The sequence below is a fragment of the Camelina sativa genome, chromosome 11 (genome assembly GCF_030686135.1).
Source record: "Camelina sativa cultivar CO46 ecotype springtype chromosome 11, ASM3068613v1".
NCBI classification, from domain to species: Eukaryota; Viridiplantae; Streptophyta; class Magnoliopsida; order Brassicales; family Brassicaceae; genus Camelina; species Camelina sativa.
The window spans coordinates 13097153-13121545 of record NC_141890.1 but is presented as its reverse complement, the minus strand read 5'-3'; the positions used below and the strand labels follow the sequence as shown (position 1 = coordinate 13121545).

General features: G+C 30.7%; 4 protein-coding genes and 2 pseudogenes across 4 annotated transcripts; 2 read left to right on the top strand and 4 right to left on the bottom strand.

Moving 5' to 3' along the window:
• The first annotated feature begins 1936 nt into the window (after nucleotides 1–1936).
• Nucleotides 1937–3043, top strand: LOC104727947 (uncharacterized). Its single transcript, XM_010446998.1, has 5 exons — nucleotides 1937–1993; nucleotides 2187–2303; nucleotides 2390–2475; nucleotides 2575–2725; nucleotides 2891–3043. The coding sequence occupies exons 1-5, from the start codon at nucleotides 1937–1939 to the stop codon at nucleotides 3041–3043; spliced, it is 564 nt and encodes a 187-aa protein (XP_010445300.1).
• A 678-nt stretch (nucleotides 3044–3721) lies between these two features.
• LOC104727946 (protein neprosin-like) lies at nucleotides 3722–5410 on the bottom strand (annotated as a pseudogene).
• A 959-nt stretch (nucleotides 5411–6369) lies between these two features.
• On the bottom strand, nucleotides 6370–7775 carry LOC109127275 (zinc finger BED domain-containing protein DAYSLEEPER-like). The gene is made up of 5 exons (XM_087472383.1): nucleotides 7616–7775; nucleotides 7415–7533; nucleotides 7223–7287; nucleotides 6557–6879; nucleotides 6370–6440 (listed from the first exon to the last, which is right to left on the bottom strand). The coding sequence occupies exons 1-5, from the start codon at nucleotides 7773–7775 to the stop codon at nucleotides 6370–6372; spliced, it is 738 nt and encodes a 245-aa protein (XP_087328509.1).
• A 3749-nt stretch (nucleotides 7776–11524) lies between these two features.
• LOC104723296 (abscisic acid receptor PYR1) lies at nucleotides 11525–12846 on the top strand. Its single transcript, XM_010441631.3, has one exon. The coding sequence runs from the start codon at nucleotides 12142–12144 to the stop codon at nucleotides 12736–12738; it is 597 nt and encodes a 198-aa protein (XP_010439933.2). The 5' UTR covers nucleotides 11525–12141; the 3' UTR covers nucleotides 12739–12846.
• A 5504-nt stretch (nucleotides 12847–18350) lies between these two features.
• Nucleotides 18351–18792, bottom strand: LOC147933913 (defensin-like protein 159). The gene is made up of 2 exons (XM_087471128.1): nucleotides 18656–18792; nucleotides 18351–18557 (listed from the first exon to the last, which is right to left on the bottom strand). Exons 1-2 carry the CDS (start codon nucleotides 18711–18713, stop codon nucleotides 18376–18378), a joined length of 240 nt encoding a protein of 79 aa, XP_087327254.1. The 5' UTR covers nucleotides 18714–18792; the 3' UTR covers nucleotides 18351–18375.
• A 3373-nt stretch (nucleotides 18793–22165) lies between these two features.
• LOC147933912 (transcription factor MYC4 pseudogene) lies at nucleotides 22166–23235 on the bottom strand (annotated as a pseudogene).
• Nucleotides 23236–24393: the final 1158 nt, after the last annotated feature.

Sequence of the window (24393 nt, the reverse complement as noted above, 5' to 3'; positions counted from 1 at the left end):
AGCATCAGCAGTGAATGTTCTGTAACTCGGTGAGATTAACAAAGAGAGGGTATGGTATATATATAGTTTTTGCCCTAGTTTTTTGTAATAGCAAAAATAAAAGATAATAGTATAATATTGAGTGGGTATTTAGAAAAGTTACTCATCTCAAAACTTTACTATTATTTTTTTTCTTTTTATTATTGTAGATAATTCACCAAAAAGTTATTGATGGAGATGCCTTGACCAAAAAAAAAAAGTTATTGATGGAGATGCACGCAGGGTCGGGTCAAGCCATCGCCGGGCCTGGATGCACGTATATATGTTTTCGAATGTGGGTGATTTATATGGTTTCATGAAAATAAATTTGTGTTTCGTATGTGACACAAGTTATAAAGAATTTTATTAAAGAAAACATAGTGTCTATAAAGATTCACACTAGTTTTCAAGAAGAAATACAATAAATAATACAATTGGGTGTTTTGGGCTTATAAGTTAGTAGCTATCAAATATGAGATTTTGGGTGTTTTGAGTGTGTCAAAATGTGCAACAACTACGTATGATTCATATTTGTCCCACTAAGCGCCATCATTATATATTGTGATATCACCCAACTTAATTCAATTTTGGATAACTATATATTTTTTTCTCGGCCAAATTTTCCATTACGTAAAGGAACAGAGGACAAAGTTTACATGGCATACATTAAGGAATTCAAGAGACAACATAGGAGGATTCTCTTAGTCGAGCATTTTCGGATAGAGCATCTGCTAAAAGATTTGCAGTTCTGGCAATATATGTGAAATGAATCTAAAAGATTTGCAGTTCTGGTATATATTCACGAGTTAACTTGTTTAACTCATGACAATGATATCAACGTGATAAAAATAATTTCATACTAAGTGATTAGACATGTCTTAATAGATGAAATCATTCATTTTAAATTTTTAATGATTCTCGTAAACCTCCATTGTAAAAACAGAACATAAACCATTATCACAGTTTGAAACACATGTTTCAACTATTATAACAATAATGTTTTATTTTACTTATACAATATGCATTTATTCATATAATGACAATTGTAAACCAATCAGAAAACATGATCTCGACACCTTTCGAGAAATAATAGTCTTTCACGAGTCAATAAGGAATGCTTTTGTAGAGCTAAACAATAATTATGAATATACTTGTGGCGTTACAAGATATGTGTCTATTATATTGTTAAAAGATTTACATAAGTGAGGTTACACATGTTTGACCAAAAAAAAAAAAAAAGTGAGGTTACACATGTAGATACAAAATTCATCAAAAATTTACGTCCTCTTATTTAGATAATTCAAAACACATAAAAGTAAAAGATAACCAAGTATATTTGAGGTAAATTTTATTAAAGAAAATTAGAAATGAAAATCAAGGGAAAAACAAGTAAATACATCTAAATATATTGCCTAAAATAGAGAATCAAAATATAGACAATCATCAAATTGCTTTGCTTGCATAACAAAGAAAATAATTCATAGATTGACTCTAACTTTGGTCTTTAAATATGGTTTTTCTTCTTCCTCTTTCCTCATCACTTTTGATTGTGTTTTGTATTATCTGTAAGTATTCTTCCAAATTCATCAATTTGTCTTCACTTTGATTTGGATTTCTCTTTGCATCAAGTGAAAAGTATGTCAAATTTCTAGAAATTATAGTTTTTGTCTTATTTTTACTAAAATATTTTGTATATTGGAAAATTAGGATATTGTGTTGTTCAATAATTTCTAGTAATTTGAAAGATTGATCACTGAGTTTTGTTCACTAGAGATTTATTCTTTTTTCTCCTTTAATTGTGTTGAATACTTGAGTTTGAGTTTCATTAATGAAATGTTTTTTTTTTGTTTTTAAAAATAAGATTCAGGGATTTGGACTCCAATAGATTTGTTGAGAAAAGTAACATATACCATCAACTATGGTTTCAAACACTAATGAATATGCTCAGATTATGGTATCTAAAGACATTACACTGGTATATTCCTCCAAAAACACATATGACTTAAAAAATATATGATTTTACAGAAATATCTTCCTCATAAGTAAATGCTTTAATTATCGAAAGTTTCATATATATATTATCTATTTGTATATGTTATCATAGATGTGGAAGAATATATCTTTTTTTTTATAGAGAAATAAAACTGATAAAGGGTTTATGTTTTTAGAATGAGGACCAAATAAAATCGTTTGTGCGGCTTGATGGCGATAATGTTGAAAATAAAAGAGTCGTAGAAACTATAATCCTCGATGATAACAATGAGTCGTCTCATTCTGAAGGAGAAGTACGTAATGATTTTCTCTTTAGTTATTTTGTTAAATCTTAGCTTATGCATGTTATTAACATGATGATATCAAATGATATTTTCAGGTAACTATTTGTGATACATGTGGTAATATAGGATATGAAGATTCACTTGTTACTTGTTGCAACTGCAAAGTTGGTGCGGAACATACGTAATATTTTTCCAAACTATATACATATTTTTTAACCATGCAAATTACATAATAAATATATTTTTTGAGTATCTTTTATCATTTTTTTGGTTATTGTAGTTATTGCATGATGGAAAAGGTAGATAAGATTCCTAATAATTGGTCTTGCTATGACTGCACTGACGAAGTAGATGGAATCCAAAAAGAACAAAAAACTGAAGAAACAATATCTAGAAAAAGGAAAGCAGAATCTGTTACCAATGTTTTCAAGGTAATCTATGAAAAATAACACAGAATTTGTTTCTCTGAATTATATCATTCAAACCCAAAAAAAATCGGTATAAAAAAACGTTCACTCATCTTTTATAAGACAAAAATCCAAAATTTATTGGAAACTAAAAACAAAAACCACTCTTATTTTGTTTTTCTTTTGCAGCTTACAGAAAAAAGATCACCTCAAAGACGATCTAATTTCTTGAATAATGAAATCGCAGATTTTGACTTGAATGTGGATCTTAACATAGAACTAGGTGAAATGCTTCATCTTTTGAGACAGGATCTTCAAGTAACTTCCAACCTCAGTGTGTAAAGAGACTTCACGTGGATACAAAACTCTCTACTTTAAATGAATCAAAAGAAAATATTTCGTAATGTATAATCAAAGAAAATTAATAACAAAAATAGATAAAGAATGTGTTTTTGTCTTGTCATAAAAGAATGCATTTTATCTTCTAATAAGTATTTTCTCATTCACTGAAGACTAAAATTCTTTAAAAAATTAATGTAGAAATATTGACCGTTAGTTATATTATGATATTCTATAGTTTTTTTTTTCTTTTGACAGTCACTATAGTTTATTTTGTATGGTTTAGTATATATTTTCTAACAAAACGAATAAAAAAGGTAACGAGATTTTTTTATTGGAAATCTTATGCACCATCATAACTACAAAATTGTTAAATCTATTTACTGAAAGTGAGGGTCTTTCGAGAATTGAAATCTAGATATCGGAATAATTACTTTATCTTTGTTTCTCATCGTTGTTTATTAGTTGGATTTTGTTAAACTATACAATAAAAACTAGTTGAAATTTTAGAAGAAATGGATTAAATTTGTATTTAAGAGATAATTTTTGCTCACATTTATAAAGTTTCTCAAATATATAAATATATAATTTTTTTTACTATATCAAATTTATTAATTAGTACGAATTGTTATGAAAATAACAACAACAAGAACAACAACAATGAAAGTTTGAAACCATTGATTAGATCATACCACACTCCCCACCAGGTCCACCGAATTTGAGCGTCTCTCCTCTGCCTAGTTCAAACTGACGATACCATACATCATAACAATTTGGACTTCACATATTCCTCATACTCATGGCAATTAATATCGCTCAGTCCGTTGTCTTCGAAAGTTTTAAGTTGTTTCATGAAACATGCTAGCTTGTTTTGAAATCCTGCTTGTCTCGGAAAAGTCCCTGCCCCCATCTGAGGGCTGATAGCTCCAGTTGGCCCGCCTGCATACCCGCCGAAGTAAACTTGTAATGCTCCTTCCATCGAATAAATTTGAGAGGGCCAGTAGCCTATCAAGGTCTTCCCGGTCATCAATAACCAGCTCTTTGTTCTGGAATCCTGTATGATCGATACATAGTTTTTATATGAAACTTGCTAAAATTATATATAACTTGCTAAATCTTTAAATTTAATTCAATTACTTCATTTTTGTTTTACCTGACCGACGAGAAGATGCGCATCGTATAATTTTTTTGCCTAAAACACTAACTTTATCGTAAACCATACCGGGGTAGATTGCTTTATGGACTTGGCATATCCTCCTCGACATAACGTGTTGTAGCATCCGTTTTGGTGTCTATCTGACTGTTAAATGTGTACTTATTTGATTAAGAACACAACAAAACCAAAGATATAAAGTGATTAAGCTTGAGGATTGGATTGAAATATAAAGTATATATTACTTACTACCCAGAATGTTGTTAGCCTTGGACGATCATCTAGGTACAATCCTGTATGCACCTAAAAGAAAGATAAATTGTGCCATAAGTTCATAACTCGACATATAATGATTTTTATGGACAACTAGATTTTGTAGTATACTTACAGCCCAACCGAATTGGATGCTGCTTATCATATCTTTTTCTCTGTGATTTAGCCAAATCCAAGCCTTGCTAAACTGATTTTTCAATACCTTTGGTTTGTAAAGATTGAAAAGCGCTTGTGCTCCACCGTATCTCTTCTTTGTGGAATTGTCAAATGTTTTGATAATTGCATACTAATCAAAAATAAATTTATCATGTCATTCAATTATTTATAAAAATTGCGAAAATATATCTTTTTAACCATTGTTAAAATAATATTGTAGTTTAATGTCGTGGTTAAAAATACTTACATGTAGATTAGCTGCTGTAATTGTTTTCTCCGGATGGATTAAGGTATTAGTGTAGTTACTTTGCGGTATGTGAATTGGTACTTGTCCTTTAGGACAACGCTCTTCAGATTTACCAGTGACCACATCTGATGTTTCTGGCTCCATTGATAGCATAGCTTGAAACTCGGCGCTTGGTCTCATCTAAGATAGAGACAAACAAGCAATTGAGAAATAAATCTTAATATGAAATATTTTGATGGTTGAACAAAACATAGATTGTTGTAAAGATAAATTCAAATTTCTAATGTTCATGAACCCCCATACTTGGATTTGGTGATCTTTCATCGATGGATGTTGAAATTCAGGTTGCTTGTAGATATCAACACATTCATATTCAATTTGTTCCTGCCATAAAACATTAGATACATGAGTCAACAATATACAAAAAAAAAGAATGTAAAAATGAAGTATAAACTTTTTTTTTTTTTGGCTACCTGAACTGTTGGAGAAATATGATAAGAAATAAATAAATGAAAAAACATAATAACCAATAAAAAGCCATAGATTATTGTTTTGATCCTGAAAGTAATATCAACATCATATATATAACCTTAACAAAGTTCTATAAATTCAAACTCGTAAGAGTCTTCTGGTCTTGAGTCAGCGTCATTGCTAACAGAAAGTCAAATCCCGTTAATTTTGTTCCTCATTTGCTTGAGTGATGCAATGATATATAGCTCATAGTTAGCTTATGTAGCCTCAAGCCTTTAAGCACCTTAGATATCACCATGGCATTGGTCCTTATTTTTCTATTTTTTTCAGTTACAAAATATTTTTTTTAATTAAAAGTTAATAGGAGTTATTAGATTACATTAATATCAAATTTAATATTAATTAATAGTTGAGACACCCGTTAAGAAATGACTAATGAGGATGGTTTAATAATTTGCAAAAAAAAAACGTAAATTTCATAATCTTTGTGGTTTGTCCAGTGTTACGTCGACATGTCAAACGGGCATGCATACGCCGAACGGGCCGACCGTGATGGTCCCGTCTTTTTAGTGATCCGCTGCAGGTGGTAAGCGGCGTATTAGTGCCCATGCCCGCTCCACTTAGCTTTGCGGATTAATGGGCATGCCCGCGGGCATCTTCTTCCTCTCCTCCACCAATCTCCGTACGTACTTCTAGCCGTGAACAACAACTATGCAACTATGCAACTGAATAATGTGATGTCCCAGAACATTGAGACTCTCTTTGCAGATTAACATCAACATAGCAAAATAGCAAAACAAGTGGAACCATAAACAACAACTGAAGATGTTTAAACTGAAATTTAAATCAAATAAATAGTAAACTGAAAGTCTGAAACATTAAACCAAAGTATTAATCTGAAACATTAAACCAAAGTATTAATCTGAAACATTAAGCCAAAATATTAAACTAAAACATTAAACCAAAGTATTAAACTGAAATGGAAGCTGAAAACATAAATCTCAAGGTCAAGATGTCTCTTCAACCAAATCAAGCTTCATCATCAACAATTGACTGGAAAGAAGGTAATATCTCATCTTCATCAAATTCTTCATCCTCCTCTACATATGGCAAAGTAATAGAAGAAGGTCAAGGTAAATATATATCACTTAAATGTTACACAATCAATACCAAATTGTGAAAATTGTTTGCTTATCATTTTCATATGCTTCAAAACCTTTTAACCAATTGCGGCAGCATATTAGTGCTTGAACATTTTTGGGGAGAATACGGCTTCTGTACTTGTTCAAAACTCGAATTCCAATACTAAAAGAAGATTCAGATGCTACTGTTATGATTGGTAGACTAAGGAGGTCGCAAGCCATTGAAGCCAGTTCTCCATACCTTTGAGAATTATCTTTCCGATATTTTAAAATATCCAAACTCTCAAACTCTATCATTTCTATCGGCGGATCATCTAGATACATTTTCAAAGAAGACTTTCCACTAGTAACAACAGTTTGTTTGCGGAAGTTAATAAAATCCTGCATATGTATGAAACTAATTTCAGTATTCAAACAAAAGAAATTAACAAGACATGAACATTTTAAAAAAAATCTGCACATTTCTCAAACAGCTTAAGACATATTTAAAACAAACAGAAACTGTAAATGAACCACAAAAAAAGTCTTACGTAATTGTTGTAATTGTTTTCATAGCCTACGTAACTAAATTTCATGTAAAAAACATAATTCACAAAAAAAGTCTACGTAATTGTTGTAATTTTTTTTATAGCCAACATAACTAAAGTTTCAAATTCCACATAAGTCTAGACATCTATACATATTTCTCAAACCAAAACTTTAAACCATTAGCATAATAGAGTAAGAATTTGAATACTTACATCATAGTTGCCAAAACTCCCTTTTTTCCTTCGTTCTCATCAGTTTGCTGATTAGTTTCGCGTCTCTGTAGAAGATGATGTGAAAATGGACTTATTATCATAAGATTCAAAAAGAGTAGTAAGCTTACCACGCAAATGTTTAATCTTCATTTGAGCAGAACCCTTGTCGTTCTTTTCAAAACAATAATTTACCAGTGTTAGCTTCAACCTTGGATCAAACACTGTATTCATTGCAATGACATCACTAAGATCTTCCCAATACTTATCAAACCTTTCTCTCATTGGAACAATCATACTTCTGATGACTTCATCTTGATTATGTGTTCGATATCAACCAATTGTTGATCTTCCAAACTTCCATGAAATGCAAGTTTGAAGTTGGATATGTTGAACCTGAGATCAAATTAGTGATTTCATCAAAAGGCTCCAAAAACTCACAAATCTGCTTCAATCGGTGCCATTCAGCTTCTGTAGGGTGAAACTTGTAGTTTATCCCACCAATGACTTTGGGATTACCAAAGGCAGCTCGATACTTGAGAGCCCTATCAAGCATCTTTTATGTTTAGTTTCATCTAGTTTTCACATCTATAATCAAGCCCGCTTTCAACTGTAGACCAACAACTTCAACACATTTTCCAAAAAATATCTCACGTTTTTCAGAAGCTTGAACATATTTGATACTCTCTATGATCTTTTCCATTGTATCATCTATATCCTTTACACCAATCTGAACAATGATGTTGAGAATATGTGCTACGCATCGCACATGAAAATAGTCTCCACACAACAAATCATTCCGCAACATAAGCTGATTTTAGAATATCTTGTGTTGTGTCATTGTTAGTAGCATTGTCTAAAGTGATGGAAATAACCTTTTCCTCAATTCCCCAATTCTTCCACTTCTCTAGAATCTCCATTGCTATGTGCATACCTGAATGTGGAGGCGGAAAAGCATAGAACACAATTATCTTGCTGTTTAATTTCTAGTTCTTGTCAACATAATGTGCTGTTAGACACATGTAGCCTTCATGAGTGATTGCATTCCACAAATCAGAAGTGAAGCTAATCCTCCCTGGAAGGTGAACTAATTCTCTCTTTAAATTCTCTGTCGTTGTCTCGTAGAACTTGTAAACATCTGCTGCAGCTATGTTCCGGCTTATAAAATTCACATCTGCATTCAAATACTTCCAAACTGATCTAACTCTTTCATATTCAACATAGGAAAATGGGAGATCATGCTGAATGACACAATTAGCTACCATTTCGCGAAAAACCATATGATCTCTCTTCCTAGCTTGTAATCTTGCTTCAGAGTTGAGCATCACCTTACTAATATTAGCATTACTAAGCCGAACCTTACAAGTTTCCATATGACGATTGTAAGAATTTGTATTGTTCTTGTGTGAATTGTAGGCATAATCCCTCTTACAGTGCTTGCATTCGGCTCTGTCTTGAAGTTTTCCATTAATAGTCTTCTTAACCACTGCAAAATGATCCCAACATTCTGCATATTGCTTTCTCTTTGTCGGTTCTGTTGATGTTGCTTTCCCTTTTCCTTTATCTCCTTTGACATTATCATGTAGATCATCATCATCATCATCGATATCAATTGCAGCCCTTTTACCAGATTTTTCTCCATCAAACTTATTATGCTTTCTCTTCTTCGGTTCTGATAATGTTGTCTTTCCTTTGCCCTTTTCAACATCATCTACATCAATATGAATCGCTGCTCTCTTACTTTGTAGATGGCTCTGCTCCATCAAACATTTTCTGTTCTTCTTCAGCGTTTGCAGCATCAATTACTCTTTAAGACTCTAAGTCTATTGATCTATGATCATAAGAATCATTTGAATCCTTTACAAAAAAAATTGAGATATCATATCACAAAAGTTTAAAGGATTGAGGTTTTTACAATAGACAAAAAGGAAAAATATAGCTTACCATCACGATAGACTTTGAGGACTAGTGATGGTTTGAAATTACTTAAGAGAGGAACTTTTCTGGGGATCAAGTCTGCTAAGAGCTGCAAATACTCCTTTGGAAGGTGAAAGCAGAGGCGTTATTGTTCACAATGCAACAAACCTTGAACAACGGCTACACAAATGTTTGTTTTGAAGGAGGTTGTAAAACCTTAATAGATTGCCTAAATGGATCTCTAGTAGATGTCTCCATATATAGTCTAATCCATGATATTAAGTTTTGGTCCAAACAGTTTAATAAGGTGCAATTTTCCTTTGTTTATCGAACAAACAATGAGGTAGCTCATTTATTAGCAAAATGGGGTTGTGCTCATTCAGATTTCTATTCAGATGGTAAGAATTCACCCTCATGGTTGATGGAACCTCTGTATTTTGACAAATTTTTATTCTGAATAAATTTCTTTTGCTGAAAAAAAAAAACTATATGAATATTTGATCGACTGATAAAAAATTCATTTGTATAAATTGATGTTTTAGAAATATATATTTTACTTATGAATAAATTATATAAACCAAAATTTATATAATAAGATATGCGTTTGTGCTATGACGGAAAAAATATTAAATGCGTCAAAACAAAGATGTTACAAAAAGAAAAAAAAAAGTTAATTTATAGTAAGAGATGACAAATTAGAGATCACACTATCCACCAAGTCCTCCAAAGGTAAGGGTCTCTCCATTACCAGTTTCATACTTACGAAACCACACATCATATTTTCTCTATTTCATAATATGGAATGTTTTAAAGATTTTTTTTGTTTCATAATATAGGATGTTTTCAAATTTCTATACAATTATTAAATTAGTTTAATATTTTATAAATATTTATATTATGCAGTTTTATTTATGATTAATTAAACCTTTTAAAAATATATACATTTTAATATGCGTGCTTTTAGTTAAAATATCATATATTTTGAACAGAGTAACATTTAAGACCAACCACATCAGCTCTGTTATTTTTTTTGTCGCACGACTCAAACCAGCAACTCTTTTATTAACACATTATATTGTAATTATTAACATATTAAAGGGCATAACTATAATTTTGGAAAATTCCCAATTAAAATTCAGAATTTTTAGGTAACAAAATATTTTTTAAGATCGTCTTCTCCATTGATTTTTGTCATGGTTTAAAACCAGCAACAGTTACTTCTTTGAAACAAAGGCATAGGTGGCATTGCTATTTCATCTTGCGACCCAAAAATCATGGAATTTCAGTTGGAGAGGCATTTAGAAAAGAAAGATGAAGAAGAATTGAAAGAGAAGTAAAGGCATATTTCTGATCGAAGGACCTTGCCATTATTTTAAAACTATTTCAACATTTTTCTTAGTAAAAAGCAATGTTTTCAAAACCGGATCGGACCGGCGGTTGAACTACGTTAACCCGTGAACCGGCAGCATACCCGGATTGGATTAATATCAAAATCCAAAGAAAATTAAACCGGTAAAAAAACCATATCAACTCATCAAAAACCCAAAAACCGGTGAACTATCGAGCCGGATAAAACCGGGTTCTAACTTTTTTTTGTAAAAACGAGTGCAATTAATTACCTTTCTAGTTTTATTTTTAGCAGTAGTAGGGTTTCTTAAAATAAAAATTTCCGTAATTGAACTTTTTACTTTTCATACTAGTTTTTTTTCTTTTAGTTTGAGTTCTCTGCAATTCACACCACAAATCTTCAAAATTAAGGTAATTTTATTGAAACCAATTATTTTTATAATAAAAGATGTTTGATCAGTGCATGTTTTGGTAATCAATTTGGTGTTCATTTTTTTCTCTAGTGTACGTAATAGAAGAGAATGATTACTAAAATATTTTATTGGTAATGGTTAGTTTGTTACACTTTAAGTTTATTATTTACAAAAAAATTATGATTATTGAAGTATTTTATGTGGTGTAACCAATTATATCATAGTTGTAATCATTGAAAAAAAATTAGAAAACATATCTTTCCTTATTATTTATAAAAATATCATTAAAATTAATTGAACCTGGTTAACCTCGATCGAACCGTATTAACTCATGACCTAGAAACTTTTCCGGTTCAATTACCGATCCGGTTTTAAAAACATCGGTAAAAATGTAATTCTGATTTTTTTGTTATTTTAGAACTAAAACAACATATTATCTTATTTTTAATGTTGTTATAAATATCATTGTTTACATAAATAGAAATAATTAATTAGTTAATTTTGTTACTATTAAATTTAAGAAACATTTTTCGTGTTTTATATTGTGGATATTTATCTAATATAATTCTGTCACCGACATTTATTTTGTTTTATATTTAAAATAAATATATATATATATATAGTATATCTTATAAATTGTAGCTTTGTATAAAAATTCATTGATTTTGTCACTAATTACAATACCCCACCAAATGATATATTAAACAATTAATAAAATTTGATTTTTTTAATCAACAACTGATAATAACAACAATACAAATATAAAAATTTATATAAACTAATGGAAAAATATTTACTAATATGTAAAGAAAACAAAAAAGATCAAATAAAAAGAAACTTATGAACTTAAGTCTTGCTTCCCAAAATTTTCCCGACCCCCAATAAGTAACAAACAATAGAGTCGTCAACTGATTATATTTTTCCTAATAGATTCCATTTTTGCTATTTTGCAATTGCACCCCTTTCAATTCCCACATATATTATTCCCTAATTTACCCTTACTATTTTTAATTTATTCAACTTCGTCCTTCCTCTTCCCCTCAAAAACCCAAATCTCTCTCTTTCTCTCTCACACACACTCTGTTTTTTTTTTTCAACGATAAATACAGAGAGAGAGAGAGAGAGAGTGAGTCTAATAATCTCTAAAGCTCGTCGTTGTCTTCAATGGTGAATCTCAAACCAATTCGATAAACAAAAAAAAAAAAATCAAATTAAAAAGAAAAAAAAAGAAAAAAAACGACAGCGATGCCTTCGGAGTTAACAGCAGAAGAACGATCGGAGCTGAAACAATCAATAGCGGAGTTCCACACATACAAACTCGGACCAGGAAGCTGCAGCTCACTCCACGCGCAGCGAATCCACGCGCCGCCTGACCTCGTCTGGTCAATCGTCAGGAGATTCGACAAACCACAGACCTACAAACACTTCATCAAATCCTGCTCCGTCGAGCCTGGCTTCCAGATGCGCGTCGGATGCACGCGCGACGTCATCGTCATCAGCGGTTTGCCGGCGAACACGTCGACGGAGAGGCTCGACGTGCTCGACGACGAGAGGAAGGTCACGGGGTTCAGCATCATCGGAGGAGAGCACAGGCTTACGAACTACAGGTCAGTCACGACGGTGCATAGGTTCGAGAGAGAGGAACGGATCTGGACGGTGGTGTTGGAGTCGTACGTCGTCGATATGCCGGAAGGGAACACGGAGGACGATACTCGTATGTTTGCTGATACGGTTGTTAAGCTTAATCTTCAGAAACTCGCCACTGTTACTGAAGCTATGGCTCGTAGTAGTAACAACTCCTCCGGTGACGGAAGTGCTTCTTCTCAGGTGACGACGTCGTGATGATTCAAAACACACACAAAAAAAACAAATGATTTATTTTTCTTTTAAAAAAAAAAAAAAATGTTGTTATGTATGTTGCTTCATAAAAAGATTCTCTTATATTTTTAATTTTTTTTTTCATAGACAGTATGATATTTACTGTTTTCATATGACGAGAATGACATAATTGTCCTTACATAGAAGGTTATTTTGGGGATTTAAGGTTTATGGATAACTATGAATCTTTCCATTTTGGTTAGGTATATTCTCTAAGGAAGTCAACATTTTCGTCTATGCAACAAAACTCTCATTAAAAAAAACACAGCCTTTACCTCAAAACAAAAATGTTCTTTCTAGATTTCATGAAACAACAAAAAATAGAAAAACTAATAAATTTTATTATAATGTTTTAGATTTTAAGAAAATAATTAGAGAAAAAATATATAAATTATCGTGATATGTGTTACTTTTTTTTTTCTTTTTATTAAAAAGTTTTGGTATAAGATTTTTCACGTGTTTTTTTTTGTTTCTTGGTTGTTTTTTTTAAGTATGGTAGATTTAGTCTGTGATCCGTCTGAAATTGTAATAACTTTTCGTGAATCCATTTTCATATATAACAAAGTTTTGTAACACACGAACAGTGAACACAATTTTCTATAATAAGAGTTGCATAAAAAAAGATAAACAAATTATAAGTAAAAGCAACTCTAACAGACCCTTAAATCCTTAAAATTTGAAGGTTTTTTAGTTTCAACAGACTCTTAAACCCTTAATTTTTAAGGGTTTGAATAGTGAACTTTTAAATTTGAGGGTGCACTATTCAGCACCTTAAAATTTTATGTATATTTTATTTTAGTTTTTATAACTTTTCTATCTTACAAATAGGTCTAATAAGTTTAATTGTTTGAAATCTATCTATATAAATTCAATTGTTTGATTTATATTTATATACATTCTATTATTTGAAATATATCTATATACATTCTATTATTTGAAATATATCTATATAAATTTTATTATTTGAATATATCTATGGAAATAATTATATTGAATAACTTTATATTTTACATGTAATTTAATTTTATATTTTATATATATATATATATTATATGTTGTTTTATCATAGAAGGTATTGTATCTTATTAATATTGTTTGATAAATTTTTTTATTGTGTATTTTATATTAATCTATGAAAGTATTGTGATTATAACAAATTATTGATAAGATTGTAGACTATAATGTAAATAGAAAATTTTTTAGAAATAAATTTGAAGGTGTACTATTGAAGTAAGTCACCTTCAAACCTTTATTTTGAAAATGAACTCTTTTTAAAATGAAGACATTGTTGTAAAATGAAGGCATTGTTGTAAAATGGAGGAAGAGATACAAAAAGACGAAAACAGAAGTGGAAGTGTTTTTACTTTTTAACGAAGATGGATATATAAAAGTGTGTGCCGTTTTCATTCAGATTCGGGGTCGCCTTTTGCAATACAAGTCAGGGGCTAGTGTCCCACTTGAATAAAGTATATATCTCATATAATCATTTTACTTTTTTAAATATATTATAAAATTTGATGTGGGTGATCCATTATGATGCGACATTTTATATATTAGTAGTAGAGATATTAAACAATTATAATTATAGAATTCAACTGGATCGAGACAATAGCGAAAGGCCACTTCTTTCTTTCTTTTGTTGTAGTATTAGATTTGTTTTTTTTTGTGCTAATTTGCTAATTAAGGCAAAGGTGATGATGCCTGGTGCAAGTTGTGGCCAGCTTGGTTAACAATTCGCAAGTTGCCAACTTGGTTATTAAACGCCGACATAAAGGTAGATTATTAAAATTATTATAAAAGTTGAAGGAGAGAAAAAAAAAAAAAAAAAAAAAAAATTGCATGTACTTGAAGTCTTGAAGTTGATGATGGAGAGGGTGAGGAGCCAATTAGAAGTTTGATATTTTGAGCACCTCCAACCTACTTTAATGATTAAACATCTTGTTAACGTCAAATCTTTCTTTCGTTTCTTTAGTTGCGACGCCGAGATCTAAATCTGATAATATTATTTTATACCTACCTTCAAATTTTAGTTTTTAGCTAAAGCCTAAATAATTGGTTATTAGCAATGGCCATTTGCTGTTAAATTATTGAGCAAAACAGTATATCGAATTGGACTTTTGTCTTGAGATCGTAATATGCCATATACAAAAAAGAAAAAACAGCAACTTAATAAAAAAAACTAAAATAGTTAAAATAGTAGATAAGGGGGTAAATCAAAATTTTGTGTAATTGTAGAAAATTATCACTCAAAAGGCTGATTTTGAGTTTTGGTAATTTCTATCTGTTAATAAATCATGTGGATTGATGAAAATACTAATAGCATCATATATAGATTAGTTTAAAACCAATATATATATATATATTAGTATATTGGAAGTGATTAAATTTTTGTTACAACTATTTTATGCATAATGAAAGAATGACTCCATAAAACGGTGTGGTATGTTTTCCAAGAAGAACCTGTATGCATGGGCTACTCTCTCTCTCTTGGTAAGGACAACAAATTAAGCATAAAAATATTGAAAAATAATATTTCATATCAGAAGTTAAATAAAAATATATAGGTAAATTTATTTACTACCAATTGCTAGTTCTGAATGGATTGACCTATATTGTTTATGTAGCAGTCAGTATTCACCTTCGGATGTAAAATATTATTCTTACTAACTCTATTATCTAATATGATATTAGAGCTCTTTCCATATGTTGTTTAACACGATCCACAATTTTTATGACCCAAATTTAGCTTGTCGATCCATACATGAAAATATTGATATCTATGATTAGAAAAATCATCATCTCCAAGAAACATATTGTGAATATATCTCACATGGCCAATTAGTTTTGAATTAGAAATCTCTATCTAATTGGAAACTGATTTGAATCTTCAAAATATTTTTTTGGAAGAATAAAAATATTGGAGTGTCATGTTTCAAGAAATTAATAGGAGACGATGGCAACGATGATGCGAGAGTAAAGACATAATAATTATGAGGGAAATTTGGATATCGAATGAATATACGTATGTTTGGACAACGTTTGGGGTGAGTTATACTAATTAAGCCACTATTGACATCTTCCTTTCAAACTATGCAACCGGAAGAAGAAGCACTCGCAAAAATTGAACCTAAATTTGATTGATTTAATGAATTTTAACTATATCATTTTAAATAATTATCACCTTTGTTATAAGCTTTATGTTTTGACAGCCCATATTGCATGCTAATTATTTACACATGTATATATAGTTACAGCTTTGTTTGGGCTTTAATTCATTGATTAGTATATATACTAAATGACTATGGATGCAATAAGAGTTTAACAAACTAATTTTCGTCTGTAACAAAATTATAAAGTTTTGTCTTATTCTCTTTCTCATATTTTCAATTTTAATCTCTCTTAGAATCTCTGTCGTCATGTTTTTTTAACGCATGTTATTTATTTGTAAAACTCTACTTCCTCAAATTACACGTGATAGCAAAAAATCTCTTTCTTTTAACACGTTGTTTTCTTGTATTATACGTTATTTATTAAAATTACACGTGATCTCTTTTGAAAACATAATTTGTAATGTTAAATACGCATTGTTTCTTCAAATGATATGCATTTCTTTTAATATGACATGTTTTTTTTTACAAATAACAATAAGTTGTTGCATCTTTGTCTTTTGTTTGAAGACATTTTCTAATTTTTCTACTCTTTGAAAATGTTATTTTCCAAAAAAAATATGACAGATGCTCTCTTAATTTTGTTTTAGATCTATAGTCATTTAGTAATATTGCTTTTCTTTGTTTTGTTTTCTTTGGGTTTTAGGTTCTAGGAAACCCTAGCTTTTTTTTTTCCATAAACAAAAATTCTGGAAAGCATAAGTTTCTAGCAAAATTGGTGTCATTCAATTAATATGTATACAAAATGAAGGGTGATGGACCGGTTCAAAATTTTACAAATCCGCACTCACTTTGGAGCATCAAATTAAAAATGAAAGAAGGAAAAGTATTTGACACAGACAACAATGTAACAAAGATTAATTGGTAAGAAAAGTTAGCAAACCAAAGAGGGATATTCGATCGCCTTGAAAACTTTATAATACTCCATTAGAATGTGTGCCTATATTATTATGGTAGGATATATATATATATATATATAACTCTGCCTTTTTTTTTTTTTTTTGTGTCGTCTATATATAACTCTGTCTATTGTTAAAGTATTTGCCACTAAAAAGTGTACATAGCAAACCTCTCATAATTCATTGGTAAATGCACATTTGGTAACTAATTCTGAAATAATCTTTTACGTACTGATTGATAATGTGACTATTACAAAATACAGCGAGTCTGAATGGTAATCGCGGTCAGGGTAGACAAATCCGTCTATGGACCAGACCGTCTTGTTTATAGTGTAGACAGCAAACCGCTGCGGTCCAACTGTATTTATAAGCAAAAGCGGTCCGCAGTTGGTCCACTGCAGTTTTGTCTCTGTTTCTTTTGAACCGTATTACTACGGACTAAAATTAATGAATGGTAAATAAAAGCGGTTTAATCCTCAGATGGATTTGTCCGCCCTGACCATTGCAACCATTCACACCCAATGTTAAAAAAACAAATTAAATAAAGTGACTCAAATATCAGAAATTTTTCCAAGCAAATCATTCAATCATACGAAAGGATGGAGATATCTCAAATTTATTCATATCTATTAAAAAGTAATAAATTTAGTTTTAGTATCACACTGTCATCACAATTTATATATAATAGCAATCTTAAGAAATGCCACCAAAAGTTGTGTATTTTTCAATCGTACATTTTGGATAATTTTTCAAAAAAATCTGTAGAAAATTTCAATAGCATATTTCATGAAAAGCTGCAATTGTTCATTATAACGGTTTTTTTTTGTAAAGTTGTAACTGTTCATTGTATAGTTGTGATTATTTGAATATTCGTATCTTTTGAAATCTATATATATTTGTCTATTTGAACTGTTTTTATTTTTTTGCAATGACACAAAATAATATAAAATTTTAATCTCAACGGTTTTTACAGCTTTCTAAATTATTCTCTAGCATTTATTCTTTTAAAAGTAAAGAAATTCCTCCAATTCTTGATTTAACAAAAGATTTTTTGAATAGTGAATCTAATTTACAACTTTTAGTTAATTTTAAATATAAAATTTAGTGAAAATATCTACAGTTTTTTCCAAGAGTTAAATGGATTATATCGTGAGTTTTTTGATTTGACTTATAAATATGATAATAAAGATGTTTTCTATTTAAAAGCAGTTGTCTCGATTCATTATGACTTTTCATTTAATAATTTTTGATTAGAGATGAGTCTTTTTACCATATTATTTTTTATTATAAGTTTTTATTTTTATGGTCATGTTTTTTAAACTTATAGTTATATATGCTTAATATTTTTGAAGTTTTAGCCCTACTTATTATTTTCTTTTTTTTGAGATAATTTTTAATTTTATCACTTAGCATATATTTTAATATAATTTTATAATATATAATTCTAAATTTAAAATTTAATTTAACTTGTTTTGAAATATTTTTCCCGCGATATCGTGGGAGTATGAGTTCTAGTTATGTTAATAAAACTCCTTTTAACAATTAAATAGACAACCACAATTGTAACGTCCTCTAACTCTAAGATCGTCAAAACATTTGCCAACTCCATTGTACCCTGTAAAGCAGCTTAAACGGCAATCGACAAGATCACATGGCATTTCTTTGTCAATCGTCCAATGACATCGCTTTCCCTCAGCTCTTTTAACAATTAAAAAAACTACAAAAGTAAAACATTGTGTGATGATCACAAACATAAATCATCATATACATATTTATATATTTTAGATGCCTTAGAAATGGACTATATGAAATTACCTGAGAACGAGAACACAAGCATGAGTACAAGGAAATAAGAACATGATAACCTGGCCATGATCAATATTACAACTAAACGAACTCACCGATGTTCTGTAAAACTAGAGAGGCGATACTGAAAAGCTTGTTTTGTATACTGGTGGTGCCTAGGTACCTATTTCTTTTGTGAAGTATCATCTAACTCCAAAGCATTTATAATAAGTAACTTGTTTGACTATTTCAACAAAAAAACCGAAAAGCCGAGAAGTTACAGAATGTACGTAGATATAACTGGTCACCAGAAGCCGAGAAGTTACAAAGGTCTTATAAACAGTGAGCAATAACTTGTTTGCCGGTTTAATCTTCAAGAATAATGATCTGGTCCGGAGCTTGGAAATGCTTCCTCTCTTGGCGTTTTATTCAAACGTAATTTGCTCTCAGCTATTGTGTTTATACAAGTTTCTTTCATCTGATTTGAGGTGGTAATGCTTAGTAATCATCTCTGTAATAGTCTTGATTGTATCAAATAAACAAATCACGCACGATTCAAACTTATCGCTGGGGTGGAAGACGGAGAAGCATTTTTTTTTTTGGAAACCTTTAATCGAATTGGAAAGTTTGATGTAAGTGTGATTATTATCGGATTCAAATGGTTTAGTAACAAATTTAGGTAGTAAACCAACAAAATTTACCTCTTTGTATTTCATTATTTATAGTTTTCTTCTATATGTGGACGAGCATAAACATAGTTTTCATGGAGAAATATATCGTCCTCATCGTGAAGAATAGAGAATGATGGAGATCCTATAGCAATTAAGGAAATCCTTGCATTCCCTTCCTTCTTGTGTGATGAAAACCATGTTCATGACCACTAGTTTGTGTAGCAGGTAATGTATAGACTCAGAGCCGGCCCAAAGAGCAAGCCTATGAAGCATGAGCTTGTGACCTTATTTTATGCCCTGTATTTTATATATAATTTTGGCTTTATTTTCCAAAAAAGTGTGTGTAGTCTAATGGTATTTGTAATTTGATTGTGGCCTTTATTAACTTAGAGTTGGCTCTGTATAATAGTCTCAGTGATTATTGGAAAGATGAACAGGAAGTTCGTTTTCCTCGGTTTGAAAACCTTGTCAAACTCTCTTTCGAGACAAGATGGAAACGACAACCACTTTGGAAAATGCTTGTAATTATGATGGATACGCACCAAAGCTAGAAACTCTTGTCCTCAAGGTACATTTTACTTGTTTTGTTGTTACTTGCACATCTAGGTATACTGCCTTATAATTGTATATATGAGAATGTAGTGACGGTGTCTGAATCAATGAGAATGAAGTGAAGGTGCTAGAGAATTTATGGCTATAGAGGAGGTGGTAATGAATTGAGACAACTGAACAGTTTCTTGTGCCTGGTGGAGTGTGTTCAAGTGATCGAAGTGGATATTGATGCTGCAATAGATGATGTCGACAAGAAACTGCAAATCACCAAACGATCTTCTTGCTCTTCCCAAATGCCAAATCCAATTCTTGTGAGAATATTATTATCTATTAACCAAATCGGCTGATATATACTAATTATAAGTGGCTGATTCTTAGGATTAGTTGTAAGGAAAGACAAGAAAACACATGAATGTGTACTATAGGTCCTAGCTCTTTGGTTCTTTGTTTTTATTTGGCAATAATGTGCCCCGAAAAAAAATCATATTTTGCGTTATTATTTGGAAGTGCATGCATGATGCTTTCTTCTTCTCAATCACACGTTCTCTTCGCAGTTCGCACTGTCACTCACTCACTCACTCACTCCACACATATTTCCGAGGAGATTATTGCTAAAAAGGAAACAAACATAAAATAGAACCTCTATAAATTAATATTCTTTAAATTAATACTCACTACAGATTAATAAATTTTTCCAGTTCCGAATTGAGCCGGTGTAAAAATTAACACAATTTGATAATATAATAAGATAATAATTTTTTTGAAAATCGTATGTAAAAATATAGTCCCAACAATATTATAAATTAATAATGATATAAACTAAATATATATATATATATATATATATATATATCTAAGAAAATTTAGTGAAATATGACTCTATTGTTGTTTGTCTATTTTTGAATTTGCATTTTAGTTGGAGCTCATCTCTAATCTTTTTTATTGTATTAATTTTTTTTAATATTGTCTTCTCAAATCGGATCCAAAAATTGAGGACAGTCCTAGCTGCGGTAATTTTTTTTACATGTAATTGATTATAAAGGCATTGCAATATGTTATTCGACTTTATCATTACCATAAAAGATAATACCAATAATTTCTTCTAAACTCTAAACTTCTAACATTTATCATTTTCACCTAGATAATTAAGTAAAATATTAACATCAATCCTATTATGATGGTCAAGATTATAAATTAAATTTTTTTTATAAAAATGTGAATCATAACAAAAGTATCTTATTTTGTAATATAAAATTTTCAAAATTATGAAAAAAAAAATCTCTTCATAAGTTAATATTTTATTAATTTATCGATAAATTAAAAGCTCTATAAATTAATAAAATTTCATGGTCCCGACCTTATTAATTTATAGAAGTTTTACTGTAATTATATATGTTGCAGAAAAAATCGCTTTAATAATCGTCCACACATGCATGAGAAAACTTTGGACCTTGTGTATCCACACAACACATAACCCTTTTTATATCCATTTAAATCGCTTTAATAATCGTCCACACATGCATGAGAAAACTTTGGACCTTGTGTATCCACACAACACATAACCCTTTTTATATCCATTTTTTTTACATTTTTATCTCACAATTTTGGACCTTCTGTATATGAATTTTGCAATTGGACCTATTTAAGCTAGTGGTTTATCATAAAGTATATATGGTTAATGAGAAACATCATGCTTTCTTCATTTATTTTGGACACTGTTTTTTATCATTTGAACCTGAAAAATATGTTTCGATAACAAAATAGTTGTATTATACAGTAACTAATTGGTGACCAAAAAAAAAAAAAAAAATACAGTAACTAATTAAGTTTATACTGGATAGAGTTAAGAAACCGGTTGGTTACTTTAAAAGTCTTCATAATGGTTCTGAAAAAAGGCTCCATATACATATGAATGCATCGAGTTCAAAATACTATTTAGAATCGTGTTACATCCACATTAATCTTAAGGTCCCAATGAAAAGCCCTATATTGGAATCCCTTGATGGATGTGATTGGTGTAAATAATCTTTATTGAACAATATTAAAGGAGTATATTCTTACCTAACAAGTTGATGCCTCGTTTGATGCCAAACTCTTCCCATAGACTTGTCCGTATGTGGCTGAGATGAACACAAACCTTCACAAACCATAGAAGATAGAACCACGAAAAAAACTCACTTGAAAGTGAAAGCTCAAACTTTTACTCAAATGACAAAAAAAAAAAAAAAAACAAAACAAAACAAAACAAAACCTTCAACTTCAATCCCATTTGTTTTTCTAAACGAAAGCCTTATTCATAATATATACATAATACATACACCAACAACCAAAGACTTACCCATTGGCCATGCATTTATCTCTACTGAAACCATAAAACACAAACTAAGAACATAGCTACTTATAATAACCATGAAGGCATGAACTATACTAAACTAAATATCCCTATCTTACAAGCAATCAACAATAACAAGTGGGTGCAGCAAAATTACCCTTACATAATATAGTTGCACACTACAATCACATGAGAACACTTCTAAAGATGCTATTCATGAGCATTCTCCGACTTTCTCCATTAGAGCAACCTTGAGCTGATCTTGCGTAAAGAACTCATTCCCCATTTTCACAGTCGCTTGTTGGATCATAAGATCATTCACTACGGATAAACTCGCGTAATTCACTTCCAAATCAAGTTCCTTGAGTGCTTCCATGAACTTAGCACCAGGATGATTCCTCTTACTGCATTGAACTCTTATCATCGCATCCCAACCAATGATCTTCACATCAACCTCCATCTCAACCGACACACCCGGTTCTTGATTCCGTTGTTTAACCGAACTTTTCCCATTTGCCGCCTCTTTGCTCATCCCATCAATCTGCTTCTGCAACTCTTCTTTATCAGACTCAGCCTTCAGCAGCTTCGACTTAAGCTCATTGATATACGAAATAGCGTCTCCTAAGAGAGAAGCTTTATCCATCTTAGAGACATTAGGAACCACAGCTCTTAAAGAGTAGAATCTCTGATTTAGCTTCTCTCTTCTCTGTCTCTCTGCCTCAACATGGTTCAAAGGCTCTTCTCTTCCATTAGCCGCTTTCCTCCTCGTTTCCTCGGTTCCTTCTCCGGTTCAACCACAGTTTTGTTACTCTCAGCTTCTTTAACCACTGCAGCTTCAAGATCAGTGTGATTCGAGTCCCCTGATTTCGCAGGACGTGGTAGAACAGAAACAGAGGTGAAGGAAACCATTCAGTATCTGTAACTTCTTCATCTCCTGCTTCATCAGAGCCACCACCACCGCCATTGTTAACTACTATTCCTCCTCCTCCGGAGTCCGGAGATCAAAGCGTTGAGCTCTCTAACAGCTCTCTTACGATGTTCTTGCTCAGCTGCACTTGCTGGATTCGTTTTCTTCTTCCTAGATTTCTCTTCGTCTCCTTTGTAATAACCTAGCAACGCTGTATTTCCTAATCATTAACATATTTTTTGGTAATGATTCTTTTATTTAATTCAATGTAAAATAGCATTATTTGATTGGTAAAAAAAGTTTAGTACACTCCATTAGAATGTGTGCCTGTATTATTATGGAACCGAAGGATATATAACTCTGTCTATTGTTAAAGTATTTGCCACTAGGCCTTGATTGGTAGTGTATATAAATGAGCACATAGATTTCATAAAACCAATCACGTTTTTCTAGAAAACATTTTTTTTGTAAGGGACCGGGAGTGAACCTCCCAGCCAGTATTATTGAAATATAAACTAAAATTACTTGCGTACAGCTCTAAGACATGCATGTCCCGTTACATCCTCTTGCAACAAAGTTTCAATACACGATGGAGCATTATTAAGAGTACGAAAACCTAAAAGTAAAAGAGATATCATCGTTTTTACGGTTTTTAACCATGATATAAGTATGTTTAGTGGCTTAGAACACTTTTTATTTGACGTGGCTTAGAACACTTTTTTTAGTTCTTTATGTAGAACTGATTTAAGCCCAGTTCTTATTTGACGTGGCTTCATGTGATTGGACGAGATTTTTTGGAAAAAAAGAAAATATTTCATTTATATAAGTATGCAATTTAAATGTTAATTTATAAGTTTTTATAATTGTAATATGTTTAAGAATATTATATTAATTTATAAGTATACAATTGCTTTTATATAAGTATGCAATTTAAATATTAATTTATAAGTTTTTATAATTGTAATATGTTTAAGAATATTATATTAATTTATAAGTATACAATTGCTTTTATATAAGTAAGCAATTTAAATGTTATTTTATAAGTTTTTATAATTTGTAAAATGTTTATGAATATTATTTCACTATATCTTTATTCTAAGAACACCATAATTAGTTCTCCCATTTTTTTTACCTATGATCTTAACAACTGATCTAACATTATTTTCACTATATATTTAATCTAAGAACACAAAAAAAAGTTCTCCCATTAATGATGCCCTGATGTTTTAGAGTCTTAACAAGTTTTCTAGGATTTTGGCACGGATGGAGCGAAATAAAACAATTTGGATTGTTTTGGAGCATTTAA

Coding starts and splice junctions, on each gene's coding strand:
- LOC104727947 (XM_010446998.1), top strand. CDS start 1,937: ATGGTTTCAAACACTAATGAATATGCTCAGATTATGGTATCTAAAGAC. Junction 2,304..2,389: donor CGTCTCATTCTGAAGGAGAA/GTACGTAATGAT, acceptor TGATATTTTCAG/GTAACTATTTGTGATACATG. Junction 2,476..2,574: donor AAAGTTGGTGCGGAACATAC/GTAATATTTTTC, acceptor TGGTTATTGTAG/TTATTGCATGATGGAAAAGG.
- LOC104723296 (XM_010441631.3), top strand. CDS start 12,142: ATGCCTTCGGAGTTAACAGCAGAAGAACGATCGGAGCTGAAACAATCA.
- LOC109127275 (XM_087472383.1), bottom strand. CDS start 7,775: ATGCTTGATAGGGCTCTCAAGTATCGAGCTGCCTTTGGTAATCCCAAA. Junction 7,288..7,414: donor CAAGGTTGAAGCTAACACTG/GTAAATTATTGT, acceptor CATCTTCTACAG/AGACGCGAAACTAATCAGCA. Junction 6,880..7,222: donor GGAGTTTTGGCAACTATGAT/GTAAGTATTCAA, acceptor TACTGAAATTAG/TTTCATACATATGCAGGATT.
- LOC147933913 (XM_087471128.1), bottom strand. CDS start 18,713: ATGGCCAGGTTATCATGTTCTTATTTCCTTGTACTCATGCTTGTGTTC. Junction 18,558..18,655: donor GCTTGTGTTCTCGTTCTCAG/GTAATTTCATAT, acceptor TTACTTTTGTAG/TTTTTTTAATTGTTAAAAGA.